Genomic DNA, 18,731 nt, shown 5'->3' on the forward strand with positions numbered 1-18,731 from the left:
ACTGAGACCGCCCCTGTCAACACTGACACCAAGACTGAGACCGCTCCCACCGGTACTGAGACTGCTCCCGTTAACACCAAGACCAAGACTGAGACCGCTCCTACTGGTACTGAGACCGAGACTGCTCCTGTCAACACCAAGACCAAGACTGAGGGTGTTTCCACCACTGAGGGATCCCACGGTACCCAGACCACTGAGGCTACCGTCCCTTACACCACCAAGACTGTCTACACCACTGCTGTCCACACCTACTCCAAGTGCCCTGACTACGTCAAGGACTGCCCTTACGGAACTCACGGTCCTTACACCGTCACTGAGACTGTTGCTGTCTCCACCACTGTCTGCCCTGTGACTGAGGAGCACCCCAAGCCTACTGGTTACACCACCAAGACCGTCTACTCGACTGAGGTCTACACCATCTCCAAGTGCCCTCCTTCCGTCAAGGACTGCCCTTACGGATCCGTCACCACCAAGAGCTACCCCGTCTCTACCACCGTCTGCCCCATCACCGAGGAGCACTCTAAGCCAACCGGCTACGCTCCTCCTGAGTACACCACCAAGACTGTCTACTCCACCAAGGTCTACACTGTCACCAAGTGCGGCCCTGAGGTCAAGGACTGCCCTTACGGTTCCGTCACCACTGAGACTGTCCCTGTCTCCACCACCGTCTGCCCTGTCACTGAGGAGCACCCCGCCAAGCCCACTGGCTATGCTCCTCCTGCCCACAGCACTCTCTACACCACCAAGACCGCCTACCTCACCAAGGTCTACACTGTTACCAAGTGCGGTCCTGAGGTCCCCAACTGCCCTTACGGCTCTGTCACCACCGAGACCGTCCAGCAGACCACTGTCTACGCCACTGGTACCAAGGAGATTCCTTCTTACCCTACCGTTGTCGTTCCCAAGCCTGAGCAGCCTGAGCACCCCGCCCAGCCTGAGTACCCTGCTCCTAAGCCCGAGCACCCCGAGACTCCTGCCCAGCCTGAGCACCCCGCTAAGCCTGAGCAGCCCGAGACTCCCTCCAAGCCTGAGCACCCTGCTTACCCTGCTCCTCCTGCTAAGACTGAGACCTACAAGGCTCCTGAGCCCAGCCAGCCTTCTGCCACTCTCCCCTACCACGCCCCCACTGGCACTGCCCCCGCTGTCGAGGTCACTGCCGGTGCTTCCCGCTTCGGTGTCGAGATGGCCGTCGCTGCCGCCGGTATCTTTGCCGTTCTTCTGTAAATGCATCATGGAACATAAAACTTTCCCCTTGCTGTTTATTTATTACAAACATAATAAGCTTCACTATGTACATAGTATGATTTAGACGATCTTGGCTCGGCCAAGTAGTGGTAGAAAGAATGGTTACGATTTTTGGATAATATTGTGTAATTTTGTTGAAGATACCACATCATCAATTATAGACATATCTTAATAAGTCTTCGGTCCTTGTGATAATGAAAATGCATTTTCACTTGAATTCGAACAACTGACTGACTGCTTCAAGTCCAAGTCCAAGTCCTTCCCTCGAAGATCAACAGCCCAGCCGTTTATCACATGAGACCACTTGATCCTTTGTCGTCACTAGTGTCTCCATGTGATACCAGTTTTGTAAACTCTATATCCTTCGATTCATCATGTGGAACAGCGCTAGAACAAAGAGGAGGGGGTGAGCAAAACAAATTAGGGGACCGTTTCAACCGGATCGTTGGGAACAGAAACAGGGCGGGATTTTTCCCGAAAGTCAAAAAGCCTTGTGGCCGTTGAGGAGAAAAAGGGGAGACATGTCTCTGCTCTGGAATGCGGAAGCAGATAGTGGCGTGTGGAAGGGTTCTAGAAGATAGGCGTGTTTTGAATGGAAATGTGGCTTTTAGTTGCGGAGTGAGAGAATATCGGTGAGGATGGTAAAGAATGAAAATTACAAAGGGTGAATGATACTGAGTTCAGACACAGAGCCAGAGGATTGTTTGGACTGTTGTCAAGTTCTTTGAAGGGCATAGAATTTACAGGGGTGTGTGATAGAAACATTCGGAGGTTGAAGAATAGCCGTGATTGGCTCTTCAGAATGAGACAAAGGGAAGCAAACGACTCCTTGAGCGAGATCCATGAGTCGTCTGAGAATGTCTCATCGCTCAATCCTCCCTTTGTCCCGTTACACCCGCAAGATTTCGGACGATGACATAGTGTCTACGTACCAGTCACAAGGTGGGTGTGGTGTCGTCGATGGCTTCAAGGTTTCAACAGTCAGCCATGAAAGAAACGGTGTCGTGGCTACAAACAACCAACCGATTTTACCGCTAAAGTTGATAAATGGCAGCTGTCTTTATGGCGGGGTAGATAGGTCTCTTTTTCGAGGTCGGATGACTTATAGAGATGTCGAGCGCGGCTGTTTCAACTAATGAGGCGGCGAATGCAAGGGCTGATGACATACATGACGCGCTTGGAGGGAGACGTTTCAGAGAAGGGATGCCAAGGCGAACCGTTTTTTATAATTGAATACTTCCTAGTAATTCGGCGAGCTCTGTTAAACAGAAGTTATTCGATAATCAGATATGAAGCACTCGATCGGTTGTAATGTCTAATGGCCGTTCAATTAATCCGACCCTAGCTGGGCAGTTGGTTCTTCAGTCTCGGCACTTCCATCATCGTCAGTATCAATTTAAGAGTTCCTCTTGTCTTCAACCATATTGACATCATTCTTCTCCGCTATTGAGAAAAGAAGAAGCAGCAACATAACGAATTGCTGCATAAAAGTTGGTGGTGATGCCGAAAAGCCTCGTTGGTGTGGCGCAAGGCTTTTTGTGCCTGGAGCCACAGTAAGCACAGCCGTGATCTGCGCCTCTGCATGTGTTCCACTGATGCCAGGGCAGCAACCAAGGTTCCCTCTGAATTGACAGGTTCGGCTCTGGTTCTGTGATGGAGAATTGAATATTTAATCATTTAACTGATCAAATGATTAAGAATTTTGACGTAACTATACTCAAATTGAGGCTATTGAAATGGCCCATGTTGGTAGTAATTGGTGGGAACTGTAACAGCCCTGTAACACTATCGAACAGCCTGTATTATAGCTGTCTACGGGAATGGCCTCAGCGTCATTAGTTGAAGATTAGATTATCTCCCTCGTCTATCTCCCGATCACGGACGTCAATGCATCGGGAACACGGCACTCAGACCTCCTACGGACTTATGCTCCTCTAGCTATCCATTTACAGCATATTCTGTCTCACCCAAACATTCAGTTGTAGCACTCGCAACCTCTTTCCGAACAGGCCTCCTGCGAGCCATGAGGCGCAGCACCTCTTCCATTCCACACTCTGCTGCAGGTTATTTGTGGCCCGCGGCCTGTTCTGGCGGCCATCTTTTTCCTTCACCACTGCCCTCTGGTGACCTACGTCTTGGGCCTAAGAGGGAGCTGACTTATAAGCTTGCAATTCCCGTATCAACCATCAGTATCATGACAGCCTCGTCAACTATAGCTAAAAGCAGCATCGGAATTCCTCTGATTGCCCCTTTTCCATTTATTGTTGATTGTGATCAAAGCTCAGCGCAATGAACAATAACGTTGCTTCGCCGTTTAACCTTCAAGTTCCGATATCGTCTGCTTCGCCTAGCGGATCGAATAACACAACTACTGGAAGACCGCCATTATGGACGCCTTCATCGCGACGAAAAGTCTCACGACTTTATCTTTATACTACGCTTCCTTTGGAGAAGATTATGGCAGTGGTTCATGCTAAATCTCCCGATACCCCTGCGCCTGGGTACGTGCTTTTCGATATTGTGTTGCGGATATATCCTAATAATTGTATAGTAAAGATTCCGCCCACAAGACACTCAATGCGATGCTCAACAAACAGCCACGATGGCTTCATCCCAAAACAGAAGACGATATGGTGCGGCGACTAGAAGAGCTGGCTCTTTCTCCTACACGCACAAGCTCAACCCATAATTCCGTCGCATCTCCAACTCAAGGTTCTGGACCTATTCCAGCTCTGAACGCTATCCCAACGCCGCATCTTGTTAGAGATCCCGGTACTAGAGTTTCGCTCGAGGTTCCGCCTTTTAACCAATATCCGCAGCAATTTATCCCGAATAATGGAACCGCTGCCCAAAGACAGATCCAACAAAACCAGGAGGACAATAGTACTTTTCGAAACTTCTTACAGCGACCTACATTCATGACTACATCGACGGACTGCACTACTGGAAGTTTACGACAAATACTCAATGACTATTCACATCCGTACGTCAAGACAGTAAAGCGCCTCATAAAACGATATACAGCGCCTCTCAACCGTCGAGGAACCAGTCTATCTCCCATCTCGGATGAAGAGCCAAGTGTGGCATCATGGCTCAACGATCGTGACGCACCAGTTCACTTGCCCATGGGACCTTACTACCTTCCCGGAAACTTCCTCTGCATCGACGAATTTGCCCAATATACATGTTTTCCGCAAGATGAGATTCATCAAAAGTTGGCTTGCTTCTGCCGCCCTATCCACGAGATCGAAGAGCCAGCTTGGATCACAGCACATGGCCCTACTCAAACTGGAACTAATGCATTATCAGCTGCTGTCCATGGTAATTTATTCGAAGAGCGTGATCAATTTGGTCACACGGTGCTTCATCTCATGGCTGCGCGATTCTTGTCGGATTATCTTTTTCAGGCGATTATCTCGGATAAGGCCAACTATATCCTGAATGTGCAGAATACAGCGGGCCAAACACTCCTCCATGTCTTACACACAAACTGGTTTCAACCTCAAAACAAGGAGTTGCTGAAGCAGCTGTTGGATGCGCTCGCTCACAAGGGATTCGACTTCAGTGCGCGCGACTACTATGGACGCTCATTCTCGCATATTCTCTTATTGCGGGACACACCACCTGGGCTACGAAATTATGCACTCGGGCTGTGCAGCGCAACCAGTTATCAGAAGAGAGACGCCTTCAACGTAACGCCTACTTTTTCAGTCATCCCCGAGCCTGGAATGGGTATCAGCAGAGCGAGCACACAGGCTATGGACGTCGACCCTCCGGCACCAATGTCTCGACAAGCTAGCATTGCTGATCCTTGGCACTTTGACGATATCCACCAGGAGACACAACTCCTCAAGTACATCAATGATGCGGAACTCAACCCCCGACTTGAAGACGACCAAGGCCGCAATGGACTCCACTGCCTCGCAGCCGCCACGCTCAGCGAAACGAGCATCACACAAAAGTACTACCTCGACGAGAACGGCGTGCCAATCGACCGAAGACGCAGAAGGGACAAGACCGTTAAGAACTCGGACTCGTGCACCGATAGATTACAATTCCGCCTTGTTCTTCTCCAGAACCTCCTCGATGCAGGCGTCGATCCAAATCACTACGACATCCACGGCAACACACCCCTAATGGCCTTCGTCGCTCAACTTGCTGAAGATGATGACTACAAAATCGGCCCCGATATCATTCGAGAACTAATCGATGCCGGCGCACAAGTCAACGCTCGAAACCGATCAGGCGAAACAGCACTGCACATCGCTGTTCGCTGCGGTCACAAACTCGCTGTTAAACAGCTTGTTGAGAGCGGCGCATGTGTCCATGTTCGCGATGCAGCAGGTAGAAGTGTGCTGGAAGTCGCGGATGTCAAGATGAAGGGTTTAAGAGGTCACGATGATGCAGAGTATGCGCACCTTGAAGCGTGTAGGGCTTGGCTGAGTGGGATTTCGGGAGGAGCGGTGCAAGAGCCGACGGTATTGCAGGAGTGGGAGGTTGTCTCTGATGATGAGAGCTGAGGAGATTGATGGTTATATATGTCTATATGGGGCTTGCACTTTTGGGACGGCGTTGGGATAGAGGCGGATACCCTGGTGTTATATGGCAAAAGAAGGAATAGACTTGCTTTCACCGTACATATAGGGACTTTAGATCTCCTCACACAATGCAAGAAAGAAGTAAAAACAACAATTCGCCGAGTTCCATGTAAGATGCTGGTGACAGTGCGTTCTAGAGCAGGTACTCTGGCTATCATCTGAAGTGAGGGCATACGCCACGACTGGGCATCACGAACTACCCACGAAGGAACTCTTTATCGTGTAAATTCAGTCGTTGAACAGCTCCGATACAGTTGATGAACCCTTGTATGAATGTTATTCGCGGACTTTGCGACCTCAATAATTTCTCCAGATCCTTCAACCTAGGAATGTATGTGCTAGTCTCAAAAGGGATCTATAAACGCATCGCAGCACCTTTGCCCTCATCCTACAGTACGAATATACCCTTGCTCTAAAGTCCGAAAGCGAAGGTTGTCTCAGTCTACCAGCAATATGATTGGCCCTCCTTCGGACTTCTTGGCGAAAAGCGTCAGCATCGGCCCCTCCCACGCTGATGGCTGACGCCAGCCGCGATGAACTGCAACACTGGCACTTCATTTATTGGTATGCATCATACAATATCACGGCATCAATTTCGGACTTTAGAAATGACTCTCATTATAAATATCGTGGGATACTACCACTTGAATAGACTTATCATCATCAACACTTGCAATTCAGAACAAACACTCAAAAAGACACTACAAAACACAACTTGAGCTATCAACTCAATCACCATGTCTCCTCACTCTGCTTCAACCACCACCAACGACCTCGTCAACGAGTATGCCAACATCATCAAGGGCAAAACAATCCTCACGACCGGTGTCACACCCAACAGTCTCGGCGCAACCTTTATCCTAGAAACCGCCTCCAAATCCCCATCCCTTCTCATCCTCGCAGGCCGCAACGCCTCCAAACTCCAAGAGATGTCTGAAGCCATCACCAAGACGAACCCTTCCGTCAAGACCCGCTCTCTTGTGGTAGATCTTGGCTCTTTGGCTTCAGTGCGAAAAGCTGCTGAGGAGGTTAACAGCTGGAGTGATGTGCCTAGCATTGATGTCGTTGTTAACAATGCTGGAGTCATGGCTATTCCATATACCAAGAGTGTGGATGGCTATGAGATGCAGTTTGCTATTTGTCATCTTGGACATTTCCTTTTGACAAACTTGACTATGGATAAGATTCTTGCTTCGGAGTCACCTCGTGTTGTTAACATCTCGAGCAATGGCCACAGTCTTGGTCCTATTCGCTTCGCCGATCCTCACTTCAGTGTAAGTCATCTAGCCTTGCATTTTGTACCATACTAACTTGAAAAAGGACGGCGAGATTTACGACCAATGGAGTGCCTACGGTCAATCCAAGACTGCAAACATGCTCTTCTCTGTATCTTTGGCTCAAAAGTTAGGAAGCCGTGGTCTTGAATCTTACAGTGTTCACCCTGGCCTCATCCTGTCAACTGGTCTCGGCACACATCTAGACTTTGCCAATATGGACGCTGATCTGGGCACTTTCAGTACGTTAACTCACCGTCCTTCCACTACTTCAACTAAAAAATCCCCAGTCAAGTCTCATCGCGCACGAGGCAACTCTGAAGGGTGGGCAGCCATTCCCCCTGTGCCCGTCGAAGTTGGCGCTGCGACACATGCATTCGCTGCTTTCGACCCCAACATCAAAGGTGAGATATTATTTCCAAATGAGTATGAATAAATACTAATACCTAATAGCAAGCAACGGCGCTCATCTCTTGGAGGCGAGGGTTGCTGATCCTTTTGTTGATACTGTCAAGGCTTGGGCGCGAGATGCTGTTGAGGCTGAGAAGTTGTGGAGGCTGAGTGAGGAGCTTGTTGGGCAGAAGTTTGGATATTAATCGCTGTAGTGTGCTTTTCAGCTTGAAGGCAAAAAGGGAGGAGTTGGGTTCAAAATTATAGGTACCTTAGACTACAATTATATGATCGTTATCGCCGCTTAATATGCATTGTTCGCTCCTTATCAACTACCTCATCCTCTACTTTAGCTTGTGATCTACATGTTTCTTCTACCTTGAGATGCCTCTTGAAAGTGGAAGGCTGCAGATAAACTGCTTTAATGCAGAGAATCGCGCAAGTAAGATGTTTCTTTTTCGACCATTTTGCTTACTTCTTCACCCATAATGTCAAGGAGAGTGTCTTCTTCTCAGTGGTTATAATGGCTGTCGTGTCACAAAAAGCCGACCATGGACCTCATGTCGTACGTAGATTGAGATGTGACGTATGACTTCAAGAATGCTGTAATAATACCTTGCTCAAAATTTAAGCTGTTACTTCGATTCAAATAGTAAAACTTTGACACCATAAGCCTTAGCAAGTGAAATAACGAATTGTAGGCAATTAAATCGAATTGAGTTCTCACCTGACAGCTCGATATGACCCGTCAAGGTGCGGTGGCATGCGTTGGTTGGCGCATCTTCCGAAGCATTGAATCATCAAGGTAAATGCGGTGAAGCGCTTCACACAAGCCAAATTATGAGACATGAGATATCGCGGAATATGCCAAAGCATAGCCAATGCTTTTTTGAAACTTCAAGCGATATGTAATAATGATATTTCACAAATTGCAGTCCCTCATCCGCTAAAACTAGCCCAGCCCAGGCAGAGCTGATAGTGCTGCGTTGTGGCGCTGAGCTGCCTGTTTAGCGGCTGAACTTTGCATACTACAGCAGCACCCAGCACCTTCTCCAACCTGACGGGGACTGGCAGACTGGCTGTGACTGCCTGCTTCCCCGCTGATCCCGATTACTCACTGGCCACTGATATGAGGCTTCCGCTACTTCTCCAACTTCACTCCATCATTTTTGTTTCTGCAACACCATCGATACTCTGTATCTTCACTTTCTCTTCACTTCATCCAGCTCCGCCGATCGCTTTTGTTCCGTCGTCTTCGCTCTTTTGGTCGTTCGTCTTTCAAATCTACACCCCTCCTTCATGATCGCGAGATAACGATAAGCTCATGGCCCACGGCTATCATGAGTGCTCTTGACCTTGATCGTGCCCACGATGGCGTCACCAACCAACACCCCCCGGAATCAAAGGATACAGACTCTTCTGCTGAGGCGCCCCTAAAATCAATAGAGACTCCTCTCAAGTTCCAAATACCTGAAGATTGCCGCACCTTCTCGCCTTTTCCTCGCCTGCCGCCAGAGATACGTGCCCAAATATGGCAAGCTACCCTGGAGACTCCCGGCATGCACTTTCTCAAAATCGACACCGACTGGCACCCGGCAACAGGGCTTGGAAAATGGTGGCTCAAAGAGCCGCTATTCCTCCACGCAAGTGTTGAAGATCACGATGAGGAGGTTGATTCTATGGCGCTCGAGGTCAGGAGGGAAGCTCGCCCTACTGCAATGGTGTACGGTACACTGAAGCCTCTCTACCCCACTCCACAAGCCGACATCTCTTATTACACGAATCTCCATCAACAGCTCACCAAACTTTCCGTCACATGCAATGAAGCTGCCGCTGTAGCTAATTCCCTTACAAATCGGTCTACGAATTTCCGCCTTAACACTGGCCGAATCGTAAGTCTCAACTCCTCCTCGGATATCATCTATCTGGAATACGTCCCACCCGAAGTCTACGAAGACAGCATACGCTTCAACAAGGTTCTGAACTGCTCAGGGCTCGATCAAATTCGAAAGATCGCGGTCAGATATTGCCACAAATGGTATGAGCAACAATCGCCCAGGCGATGTCCAAACTGCGGCCTAATCCACAACACTCCTGATAGAGTCAGGTATCCGAAACACTTGTACAGGTTCTTGGCTCAATATCTCCCCAATCTGGAGCAGTTCTTCTTTGTCGATTACCTCATTCTACGCAAATCCGACCTCAATGCTACCACAGATCGCCACGGGTTTCAGAGTAACTTGAAAGGTAAGCGATAGATGACAAGGGCTTGAGACAATACCACTGACCTCATTCAAGCGAAAACCGGCACATGCAGGTTCGAGGGCGGGAACAGAAGCTACTTCGAAGCGGATACGCAAGATTGGACTATCAACTCCCGAGTTCTTCAAGTCAAATCCTGGCTACAAGAGAACTTCGTCAAGTACGCCAAGTCGAGTAGCTTGAGCGCCCACAAGAACCCAGAGCAGGTCGAGTTTGGTGTTCTCGCTTGCGAATGGAATGTTGAACCACCATCAGAGCCAAAGAAGGCACTGGCGACACCGGTCAAGAAAGGAAGAAATAAGAGAGCCAATAGCGAGGAGCACGCCTTATCAAGGACGAACCGACGAGGATCGACGCCGACGGTATCAAGTCCTGTTACCGTTAACCTTCCACTCGACGTGGCGGTCAACTTCCCGTTCGTTTTTGATGCATGTGGCAGCAACAACTTTGAATTCACCTTTTCTATGTCCCTATAATGACTTTGAATGGATTTTATTTGGCTTTTGCGAGGAGTTGAGGCTAAGGATGAGATTTGGGCTACAAGAGCCAGCACTTTGATGCTACAGGAGGACGGCGAAGCACATCAACACCAGAGTGCTCAGCCACGAATTATCGTTACAGAGATTAGATTAACTTAGAGTATAAATTTCCCCGATGAACCGTCACCTTGAATCCGAATTCTACGACTGCGTCTTGCTCCTACGCTACGAAGTTGTTTCTGTAATTCCTCGTATTGCCTGGATTGCAGGGCCAGCTGGAAAATGTTCAGTAAATCCCCATCATGGTGAACTCGTCCAGCATATCCTTTGTTATCCTATTAATCTCCATCAACTTGCTTGGTCGCGCCGTCCACCCATCCTCCACATCTCCAAGCTCAGTATTCAGCATATCCCGATACCGCTGATTGGTCAACAGACCTGTCCAAGCGCTTTGGCTTGACCACGCACTAGGGAGTCCCATGAGAAGATTCATTTGACTCATAATGTGGCGAAACATCTCGGAGAAGAGCACGAATTGGGTTGACGGCTCGATTAGAGGTATGTCGGCAAACGACATCGGAGCGGCATCGATGAGGTCCTGGTGTGGATCTGATATCGAGTTGAATATGATCCTGAGTACGACTTCAAGATGTTTGGTGAGTTGTACGTAGCAAGATATTATTAGAAACATCGTCGGCGAATCGAATACTGGGGGAAGCTCGGGTGTAGTGCTTCCGGATGTTGGTGTCGCTTCACCCGACGAAGAAGCTATCGACTCAGGAGATTCTGTGTTTGCCTCCAAGGACAGCATCATCCTGTTTGTATGTGGCTTGCGACCTTGGCAATACACAGTCCGTGTCCCGAGCTGCCGATGTAGCGTCTTCAGAACAACAAGGTACTCCTGCGCCGCCTTCAAGACCACCTGAATATTCTGATACCCATTCTGCCTCTCCCGATCCTCACACACAAACGTACTCAACCGAAAGTCATTTTCAAGCTGAGACACGAATTCCCAGCCCTGGTGGATATCGACATTAAGTTTCGATAACTTCTCGAATACCTGCATACTAGGCACTATGATCCGTTGCTCAAGCTCAGGCGGATCAAGTTCTGACACAGAAGGCCACGCATCCATAGGAAACGGGAGACTTTCGGGTGTATACCCGCAAAACGGATCAAGATTCCAAGCTGTGTCGTCCAACAGCGCTTGGACAAACTGCATATCTTCAGTGGGTTTATGAAGTACCATGTCCTTCTTGGGCGGTCTGCCGACACGTCGTTGCAGGCCGGCCTGACATGTTAGGCCGAGCCGGGTGCAGCGGGCGCATGAGGGTGAAGAGAGGGATCGTGAGCAGCGCAGTTTCTGGCGACGACAGCGCTCGCATGCTGAGCGAATTTGATTCGGGTGCGTGTGCATTGTTTGTTGGTGATGAGTTTTGAAAATTGGTTTATGAGTGAGACGGAGTAAGCGGGCATCGGAGGGTTATTGTGGGGCGACCGGAGGCTTTTGGGGGGTGGAGATGCGGGAGGGACGGGAGGGATGCGGGGCCGGGGTTTTTAAACTTGAGTTGTGATTTGTTCGATTCATAATTAGATGCCGGTTTTGGATAGTGAGTGTTTGTATGTATCACATTATCCGTCCTTAAAGGGTCTTTACGCAAGGAAGTTGTTGACGTGGCAATGGCGGCATAGAGTTGTTGAGCTGCGAGTCGTTGGTAGAATTGAGTTCTGACGGTTGTTCGAACGTTTGAGTGTATCATTTTCCACCAGTGTAAATGTTCGGAGGCCCGGGCATGAGTCGAAGCGGGTGGAGAACCTGAACCGTGATCTATGAGATTTGGGATCGTCTCAAAGATGAAAATTCTGGACTTGTACTCACTGTTTCACATTATCCGTCACTTCGAATGCAGAATTAGAGTTTGGGGCGTGAGTTGTTCAAACGGATAGAGCCTGGGCTGTGATGTGATAGAGTCAATATCAGATCTGATACCTCCGGGTGCTTGCTTGAATGTACCACAGCTCCCGCCGACACAACACTCCGCCACCACGGCAAGGCATGCCACCTCATCAAACATAACTCTGCATGTAGGACACAAGATGTTTTCTCTTTTCTCTTGACTCATCAAAAATGATGATGTAATGGAGAGCTCGGACTTGTCGCTCAGATATATCATCTCCTCTTCCCAACTTCATTTCTGTTCTTCAATTATTACTCCCCGGGCTTCCCTTGTGGTTGTGCTATCCGACAACATCCACTGGAGTAGCATAACCTTGCTCCGCTCATAACCAAGAAACCTCGCCAATCCACACTAGGATTCTGATGATACGTTGTGGGATATTCGCCGCCTTGCCTTTCGCTTTGCACCTTTTCTGGATAAAAGCTTGGCTCTATTCCGTCAGAGATGCTCAAGACAGACCTAGACTTCTTTACCTTCAGCTTCTTTGCTGCTCGTGGGATTAGAGGTATATTTCCAATATGCCTTAAACAAGTCCCCAAACCCAAACCTTCCATCAACTCAGATGCTTGGCCCCGGAGATTCAGTATTACCTTCTTTCTTCACAATGCGAAGCTGGTAAGAACACAGCACCATGTAGCGACAATGACCCTCGAAGTGAAGCTTTCTCTGCTATTCGGTCATCAGGATATCTGTCCACTGGAAAATGCAGCCGCGCAGTAAGCCATCTTGCCATCCTCAGCTCCCCCTCGCGTCTCGATGCTGAGGGTGTTACATATATCACCGAGGTCAGATATCCTGGGAATTTCATCATCACGCAGCAGGCGCAGCATCACATGGTGATCAACGTGGGATCTTGCATGACACAGTCTGTCAATTTCGCATTGACGGGCGACAGCCTTGGTCGTCCTAACTTCATCAAATGCCCCATCCGGTAGTTGCTACGCACCCGACCCTGCTGAACGAAAGACTCAAATAATAGGGACTACGGAGTCACGCGGACACGCACAGAGAATGGTCTTCCCCAGTGTCGGACTCAGCATTTATTGGTCGGTGACAGATTGGCCAATGCACAGTCACGGCCACACAAAATCTATTCATCATGGCCAACAAGAACGAAAAAGGAAAGAAACGCCAGCCAAGCCAGCAGCAAGGTCGCTCGACGACTCCTGTGCTGCGGGCAGGAACGCAGGGATGACGACTCAACGAACAAATTGCCAGTCACCCACCTGAAGCTGGCAAGATTGAAGATAGTACAGCTGGCGGAAGACAGACCTACTATTTTGCTTCCAAGGCCGTTAGATATGCTACCTAACAGTGCGATAACGCCATGAGAAAGCTTGAGGAGATTGCACAACGATCTACAACCGCATTAAGCCTGTAAGCGCGGCCCCTATCACGATCCAAGTCACTCAACTTGATGATATGCCGCCTTGTACTTCATCAGAAGATATTGGGGGATGATAGATGAGAACCAAAAGCAAGAGTGGGATCATTCCATCGGCATTGCACGAGAGACTGTGAATCAGTGGTAGGAGAAGCGACCAGTACTAGGGGACCGAGCAACTGCAGCACTACGAATGGTTCGCAGAGTCCCCTTTACTCACAACAGCCACAAAGACTGGAGACACCGGAAGCTAGTCAATTCAAGTCTGTCGAAAAAGCCGAAACGATAGGAAGAACTGAAATGTCTCTTCCACTTAACCTACACCTCAACAGCCAATGGCCGAATGATTGGTTTCACAGGTCGTATGCGTATCAACGTCAACTGGCCTGGCTTCAACTCTTCATGTGTTCCTGCTCGCAGACACGCGGTACTGCTCTCGAAATAATGGCTTGCACTTACAATGTACGAGTTGTAGCAAGGAATAATAATGGATTAAAGACCTTTTTTCGGCAGAGCCACCAACCAGTGCCGCGAAGATTCCGCGACATGATGAACTTAGTGGTTCTGTTGGATTCGCTCTAGAGACTAAAAGTACTGAAGTATTTCGTGTTCTAGCTACAAGTTGGATTTAAGGCATAAGTTGGGCGGCTACCAGCTACAAGATCAAGTGGCCGAGTTTCAAGCTTGACGCTGACAATTGGTTACTGAAGGGAGTGCGACAGAAGGAAGCTGAAACCAGCTCGTTGGTATGAGAAAACGGGACTTCAGGGAAAGCCTTGCCCCGACAGAACTTGGAGCCTGGGTGTTAGAAGAAAGAAGATCTCAGCCATTCAACAAGTCCAAACGACAACAAGGAAAAGGCTGATGCTGCGCCTGCTGTCGTCGCGGCGCTCTGACCTCCCGTGGTATCATTGGAAGCCGGATGAGGAACATGCGACGCAGAGTCAGCGTCTGATCGAATACTTAAAGGATGTTGCTCGGGATTTACGAAAATGAGGAGAAGTTTGACTTGGTACCGGAGCCTCGCCTCTCTTCGACCCTTGGACACAGATGGCCAAACGGTGGAAGTAAGACTTCGATAAGCAAATCTACCTTTTCGAGTTTACCGGCGGCGAGTTTTCTGATACTTTTGGCCCTTGGAGACTACAAATTACCAACAAGTCTCAGATGCTGCCCCTCAAGTCTCCTGGCCATTTACACCGCCCTTGACAACTGGGAAATGGTCAGGGGCATAGTGGTACAGGAGTTTAAGCCCATCAATCCCTTCAAGCACAACCAGCCGCGCCTCCTGATGGCCTTAATTCAATGGTTGAAGAAGACTAAGCTGATCATTCAACTCACATGATGGACGCGACAATAGTTCCCCGTCTTACTTGGACCAATTCTCCTGTTCACACCCGGCCTTGACGAAGACCTCTACTCGCCCGGCTTCTCTCTGAACAGAAAGTGGTTCTAGCAGAAAAACCACGGCTGAGAGATCGAATTTATACTGGGATACTTTGATCGTGATTAAGTTCATCAAGGCCGTGGGACAGTGGAGGAAGATAAAGCGCGATGCACACAGCACATGGCCACAACCACGCAAGTCACTTTGTGAACACAGCTACAAGCTCTTTCGAACTCATTTTATGAAGGGCTTGGAGAGTATCACGGTCGACAAGATGTACTCCAGGAGCCCAGACCGCCGCATCTCCTCCTACTACCTTGCCCGCTCCAGATATCGACTTGGATGAGGAGAATGCAGCCCCGCCAATTCAGCACAAGGATCAGCAATATAGGTTTTGCTTGCTAAGACTACCATGCTTTGAGACTGGATGACTCAAGGCCAATCTCATGCCCACCAATACTGGGCATGTAGAGATCAGCCTACGTGTCTTGTGTAACACCGTTGTTGAACTTGACCTACTTCACTACATCAACACAATTGGGAATAACTCAACATATTCTACAATTCCTATCATCGAAACGCCTGATGCTGGAACAGCTCCTGACCAATTGCCCGACATCGCAATCATGAACACGGTATCACAGCAGACATCTCGTTCTGCTTCTGATAGATTCTACGCCAACATCCGGGTGAATACGCCAGGAACTTCTCTCGGATCGGGCCAAGTTGCAACTGAGCACACTGCAATTCGAAGGTGAGGTTTTTATCAGAGCACCAGGAAGAAATGCAACCAAGACAAGTTTAGCATTTCAACCGGATGGTATGCAATGCCTCCTCCCACCATATCATCACTAATATCAACCCAAGCTACACGAGGGGACTCGCATAAACTCTCCTTAGCAAACCCTTACACTCCTGGTGCATCCTGTAAATGAGCCCATCGGTATTGTTTCGATTCATGACTGATGCTTTACTTGTAGGCCCGACTGAGCTGAAGTCTCCGACCTCTCCGCTCATCGAGTTCTCTGACGGCAACTTCAACTTTGAGGCCTCAAACTCCAAGTTCTTCAACGCTAACAAAGGCGTCCGATGAGCTCAATACACAAGAAGTATGATATCGTGGTGCCTGTATTACCTTGTTTGGACACTCCGATGCCTTTTTCTAAGATGATCTTCCAACATTTCGCTCACCCAGACCCCTGGCGAAAATTGATATATTGGGCACCTGCAACCGGTATCCGTGGCCTGCTACGCGGCTTTCCAGTTCGTAGACTGGATGAAGGCCATAATGAGAGCTGATCTCGTGGATGACTGCCATCGGCCGAGCATCAAGATCTTCCTGGCGAATACCGTCGGCGGCACACTCCTCCTAGAGACTAGAAAGCGTACGAGAAGGACCTCAATAAGCATTACCATCGGCGTTCTTGGTGGAATTTCTGCGTCGCTGCTTAAACAAAGTCATACTCCTCTCCTCTGGCGATAGCAAGCATCATTATAGCCCTTACTGCAGTCTACATCTGCTACCGCTCAGTCAACATAGCCGAGTCGCTTGGCGGTCAATTCAAAAGCCCAGGAAAAGAAGGTCGCAGATATGAGAAGGGAGGAATGGGTGCCCCGGTTGCCCGAGAAAGAAACAACGAGATCTTCCTAATAAGGTCAATCTAAATATGCTCGGTGACTACCGCGACCGAGCCATAGTCACTCTAGAAGAGGCCAGTCAGGAATTCGCATCTCAGCGCGACAGGGCATCAGACAACTCTATGGGTAGTCTTCCAGGAAGTTTCAGTGGGTGCTCCCAGTATTGGCGACATAACTAAGTCTCTCCGAGATGCCAGAACGACATACACTTTCTTTCCTTTTCCTACTTCACCAAAAGTCCGACTGCATTCATTTGCAAAAACGTGGGTTCAGTGACCAGTGACAACCTGGTCCGCGCGACAGACGACTTTCTGGAAATATCTAGGACACCCCTCTACGTTTTCAGTATCCCAGCAACACATCATGGGAATCCAGTACAAAATCCGAGCTGAGCGGTGATTTGGGGGTCCAGCTAGAAAAGTTGTTTTGACTATCAAGGACTACAACACCACCTGGACTGTGAGGACCACGAGACCTGTACCTTGTGTGCTGATCCGAAGCACAATACTATGAACTGCACACAGGGGCAGGAAGTAATGGGAGCATCAGGTATCCAAAGCAGGATACCTCGGTGATATTCTGGATGGATCTTCCAATGATGACCTCTAATAACTCATGGTATCAGTCCATGAAGGGGGCTAACTATGAGATTGACGATAACCCCCTTCCTATGAGCGGGAATCGGAGCAAGGGTTCAGGAACCAAATGACACAGTACAGACTACTCTTCAACAGGAGGGCTGCTTCTGGACCTTTGGTTAAAATACCAGGATCCCACGCTCTGTTTGAATGCTTATATTGATGGCAGTTAGCCGGCCACTGCTATCTTATTGGATCGCCTGCATCTCGAGCTCGATCAACAAATCACATCAGCACATTAGGCATTTACTTCGCCCTGGACCATCAAGTTCCCAAAATTGGCGCATCCCAGCTTACAGTCACAGTTTCTGTTGAGGTCCGCCGCCTCTAACATTAACTCTACAAATGTCATCAAAACTTCCGCCAAATCCGCTAAACGAAAGAATGAGATCCACGAAAACAGGAAACAGAAGTAACTACGCCAGCTACTGGTATTCGACTCCAACGATATTCCGGAACTGGTCACTGAAAGGGCTCCGCCACCAGATCCCAGTCGAGAAGAGTAGGCGGAAACAGAATCAGCGGAATAAGACGCTCTTGATGACATGGGGATCGAGAACGAATGCGCCCCAGTCATCTGGAAGCAAACAGCAAATAGCTTGATTTTAGCAGGACTTCCAGCACAAGGGAGTCACTGGGCCTCGGTCATAGAATGAGCAACAAGTTTACCATCACAAGTCTTGCTGTCAAGGATGACCTGATAATGGCAACACCATGGAGTCACATATATGAAGGCAAGCGGACAACGCTACGTCTTTTCCTGGTGAAGTTGTCCCTCTTCGCAAGGCATCAAGTGTGATTCAGGAGTATATCGATGCCTACCCAGCAATTTTTACCAAGCAAATCGCAATATTCGCGGTTATGATCAATACCCCATGGGCATACCATCTTCCTCTCTCTGTCTTTCTTTCTCTTTATTTATCTTAAACAACCTCCTCTATCCATGAGGCAGTTAATACAAGATATTCAATATATACGCAGATAACTCACCCACAACGATGTGCGGCCATAACATCAACAGCTACGCGCAGGGGGACAGCTACGGCACCCAAGCTGGTATTCGACAATGCGGCAGGACAAAGGCCATGGCACCACGGCAGGCGCCTCAATCAGCATCCGATCGATTATACACCAGCCCCTCAGGTGTATACGCCCGGAACTGCTCTCCTACATCAGGCCAAGGTACAACACAGTTAGGTTCATCATCACAGGGAATCGGGCCTCAGGAACCCCCAAGACGATGACTATGGCTCGCTGCCTCTTGATCTCCCCCCGCCATCGCTGACGAATCCGACATGGATCCTCAAGAGATTGAACGAGACCCAGAGATTGAAGCCTGGATCACGCTTGCTCCGCCTAACCACCTGGTATATATAAATACTTAGGACGGGACACTCCAGCCGACTTTTGCCCCAGCAACTCATACAAGAAATCCGACAATTATACACAACGATTTCCACTCACTTCTCGACCACTGA

At 48.9% G+C, this 18,731-nt stretch overlaps 7 protein-coding genes across 8 annotated transcripts in view; 6 read left to right on the forward strand and 1 right to left on the reverse strand.

Moving 5' to 3' along the window:
* The window catches only part of FOIG_00197 (uncharacterized protein), a 2,846-nt gene extending 1,415 nt beyond the window's left edge, over positions 1-1,431 (forward strand). The window contains exon 2 of the mRNA XM_031196207.1: positions 7-1,431. Within this exon, the coding sequence (XP_031071974.1) occupies positions 7-1,224 (1,218 nt within the window). The 3' untranslated portion in view covers positions 1,225-1,431. The remainder of the gene's footprint in view (positions 1-6) is intronic.
* A 1,795-nt stretch (positions 1,432-3,226) lies between these two features.
* FOIG_00198 (uncharacterized protein) lies at positions 3,227-5,979 on the forward strand. Its single transcript, XM_031196208.1, has 2 exons — positions 3,227-3,746; positions 3,797-5,979. The coding sequence occupies exons 1-2, from the start codon at positions 3,535-3,537 to the stop codon at positions 5,763-5,765; spliced, it is 2,181 nt and encodes a 726-aa protein (XP_031071975.1). The 5' UTR covers positions 3,227-3,534; the 3' UTR covers positions 5,766-5,979.
* Positions 5,980-6,344: 365 nt separating this feature from the next.
* FOIG_00199 (oxidoreductase) lies at positions 6,345-7,897 on the forward strand. 2 transcript variants are annotated; one of them, XM_031196210.1, is made up of 4 exons: positions 6,345-7,117; positions 7,164-7,359; positions 7,408-7,521; positions 7,571-7,897. In XM_031196210.1, exons 1-4 carry the CDS (start codon positions 6,581-6,583, stop codon positions 7,711-7,713), a joined length of 990 nt encoding a protein of 329 aa, XP_031071977.1. In that variant the 5' UTR covers positions 6,345-6,580; the 3' UTR covers positions 7,714-7,897. The 2 variants fall into 2 exon arrangements, with proteins under 2 accessions (XP_031071977.1, XP_031071976.1); XM_031196209.1 differs by having other exon boundaries at positions 6,384-7,117; positions 7,164-7,521.
* A 534-nt stretch (positions 7,898-8,431) lies between these two features.
* On the forward strand, positions 8,432-11,710 carry FOIG_00200 (uncharacterized protein). The gene is made up of 2 exons (XM_031196211.1): positions 8,432-9,754; positions 9,806-11,710. The coding sequence occupies exons 1-2, from the start codon at positions 8,848-8,850 to the stop codon at positions 10,243-10,245; spliced, it is 1,347 nt and encodes a 448-aa protein (XP_031071978.1). The 5' UTR covers positions 8,432-8,847; the 3' UTR covers positions 10,246-11,710.
* Positions 10,333-11,701, reverse strand: FOIG_00201 (uncharacterized protein). Its single transcript, XM_031196212.1, has one exon. It carries the CDS (start codon positions 11,663-11,665, stop codon positions 10,535-10,537), a length of 1,131 nt encoding a protein of 376 aa, XP_031071979.1. The 5' UTR covers positions 11,666-11,701; the 3' UTR covers positions 10,333-10,534.
* Positions 11,711-12,810: 1,100 nt separating the features above from the next.
* On the forward strand, positions 12,811-13,141 carry FOIG_00202 (uncharacterized protein; the record flags this gene model as incomplete). The annotated part of the gene is made up of 2 exons (XM_031196213.1): positions 12,811-12,821; positions 12,844-13,141. The coding sequence occupies 2 exons, from the start codon at positions 12,811-12,813 to the stop codon at positions 13,139-13,141; spliced, it is 309 nt and encodes a 102-aa protein (XP_031071980.1).
* Positions 13,142-15,423: 2,282 nt separating this feature from the next.
* On the forward strand, positions 15,424-15,735 carry FOIG_00203 (uncharacterized protein; the record flags this gene model as incomplete). The annotated part of the gene is made up of 1 exon (XM_031196214.1): positions 15,424-15,735. One exon carries the CDS (start codon positions 15,424-15,426, stop codon positions 15,733-15,735), a length of 312 nt encoding a protein of 103 aa, XP_031071981.1.
* Positions 15,736-18,731: the final 2,996 nt, after the last annotated feature.

This window comes from Fusarium odoratissimum, assembly GCF_000260195.1.
Source record: "Fusarium odoratissimum NRRL 54006 unplaced genomic scaffold supercont1.1, whole genome shotgun sequence".
Classification (NCBI taxonomy): domain Eukaryota; kingdom Fungi; phylum Ascomycota; class Sordariomycetes; order Hypocreales; family Nectriaceae; genus Fusarium; species Fusarium odoratissimum.

Coding starts and splice junctions, on each gene's coding strand:
- FOIG_00198 (XM_031196208.1), top strand. CDS start 3,535: ATGAACAATAACGTTGCTTCGCCGTTTAACCTTCAAGTTCCGATATCG. Junction 3,747..3,796: donor CCCGATACCCCTGCGCCTGG/GTACGTGCTTTT, acceptor ATAATTGTATAG/TAAAGATTCCGCCCACAAGA.
- FOIG_00199 (XM_031196209.1), top strand. CDS start 6,581: ATGTCTCCTCACTCTGCTTCAACCACCACCAACGACCTCGTCAACGAG. Junction 7,118..7,163: donor TCGCCGATCCTCACTTCAGT/GTAAGTCATCTA, acceptor AACTTGAAAAAG/GACGGCGAGATTTACGACCA. Junction 7,522..7,570: donor TTTCGACCCCAACATCAAAG/GTGAGATATTAT, acceptor AATACCTAATAG/CAAGCAACGGCGCTCATCTC.
- FOIG_00200 (XM_031196211.1), top strand. CDS start 8,848: ATGAGTGCTCTTGACCTTGATCGTGCCCACGATGGCGTCACCAACCAA. Junction 9,755..9,805: donor GTTTCAGAGTAACTTGAAAG/GTAAGCGATAGA, acceptor ACCTCATTCAAG/CGAAAACCGGCACATGCAGG.
- FOIG_00201 (XM_031196212.1), bottom strand. CDS start 11,665: ATGCACACGCACCCGAATCAAATTCGCTCAGCATGCGAGCGCTGTCGT.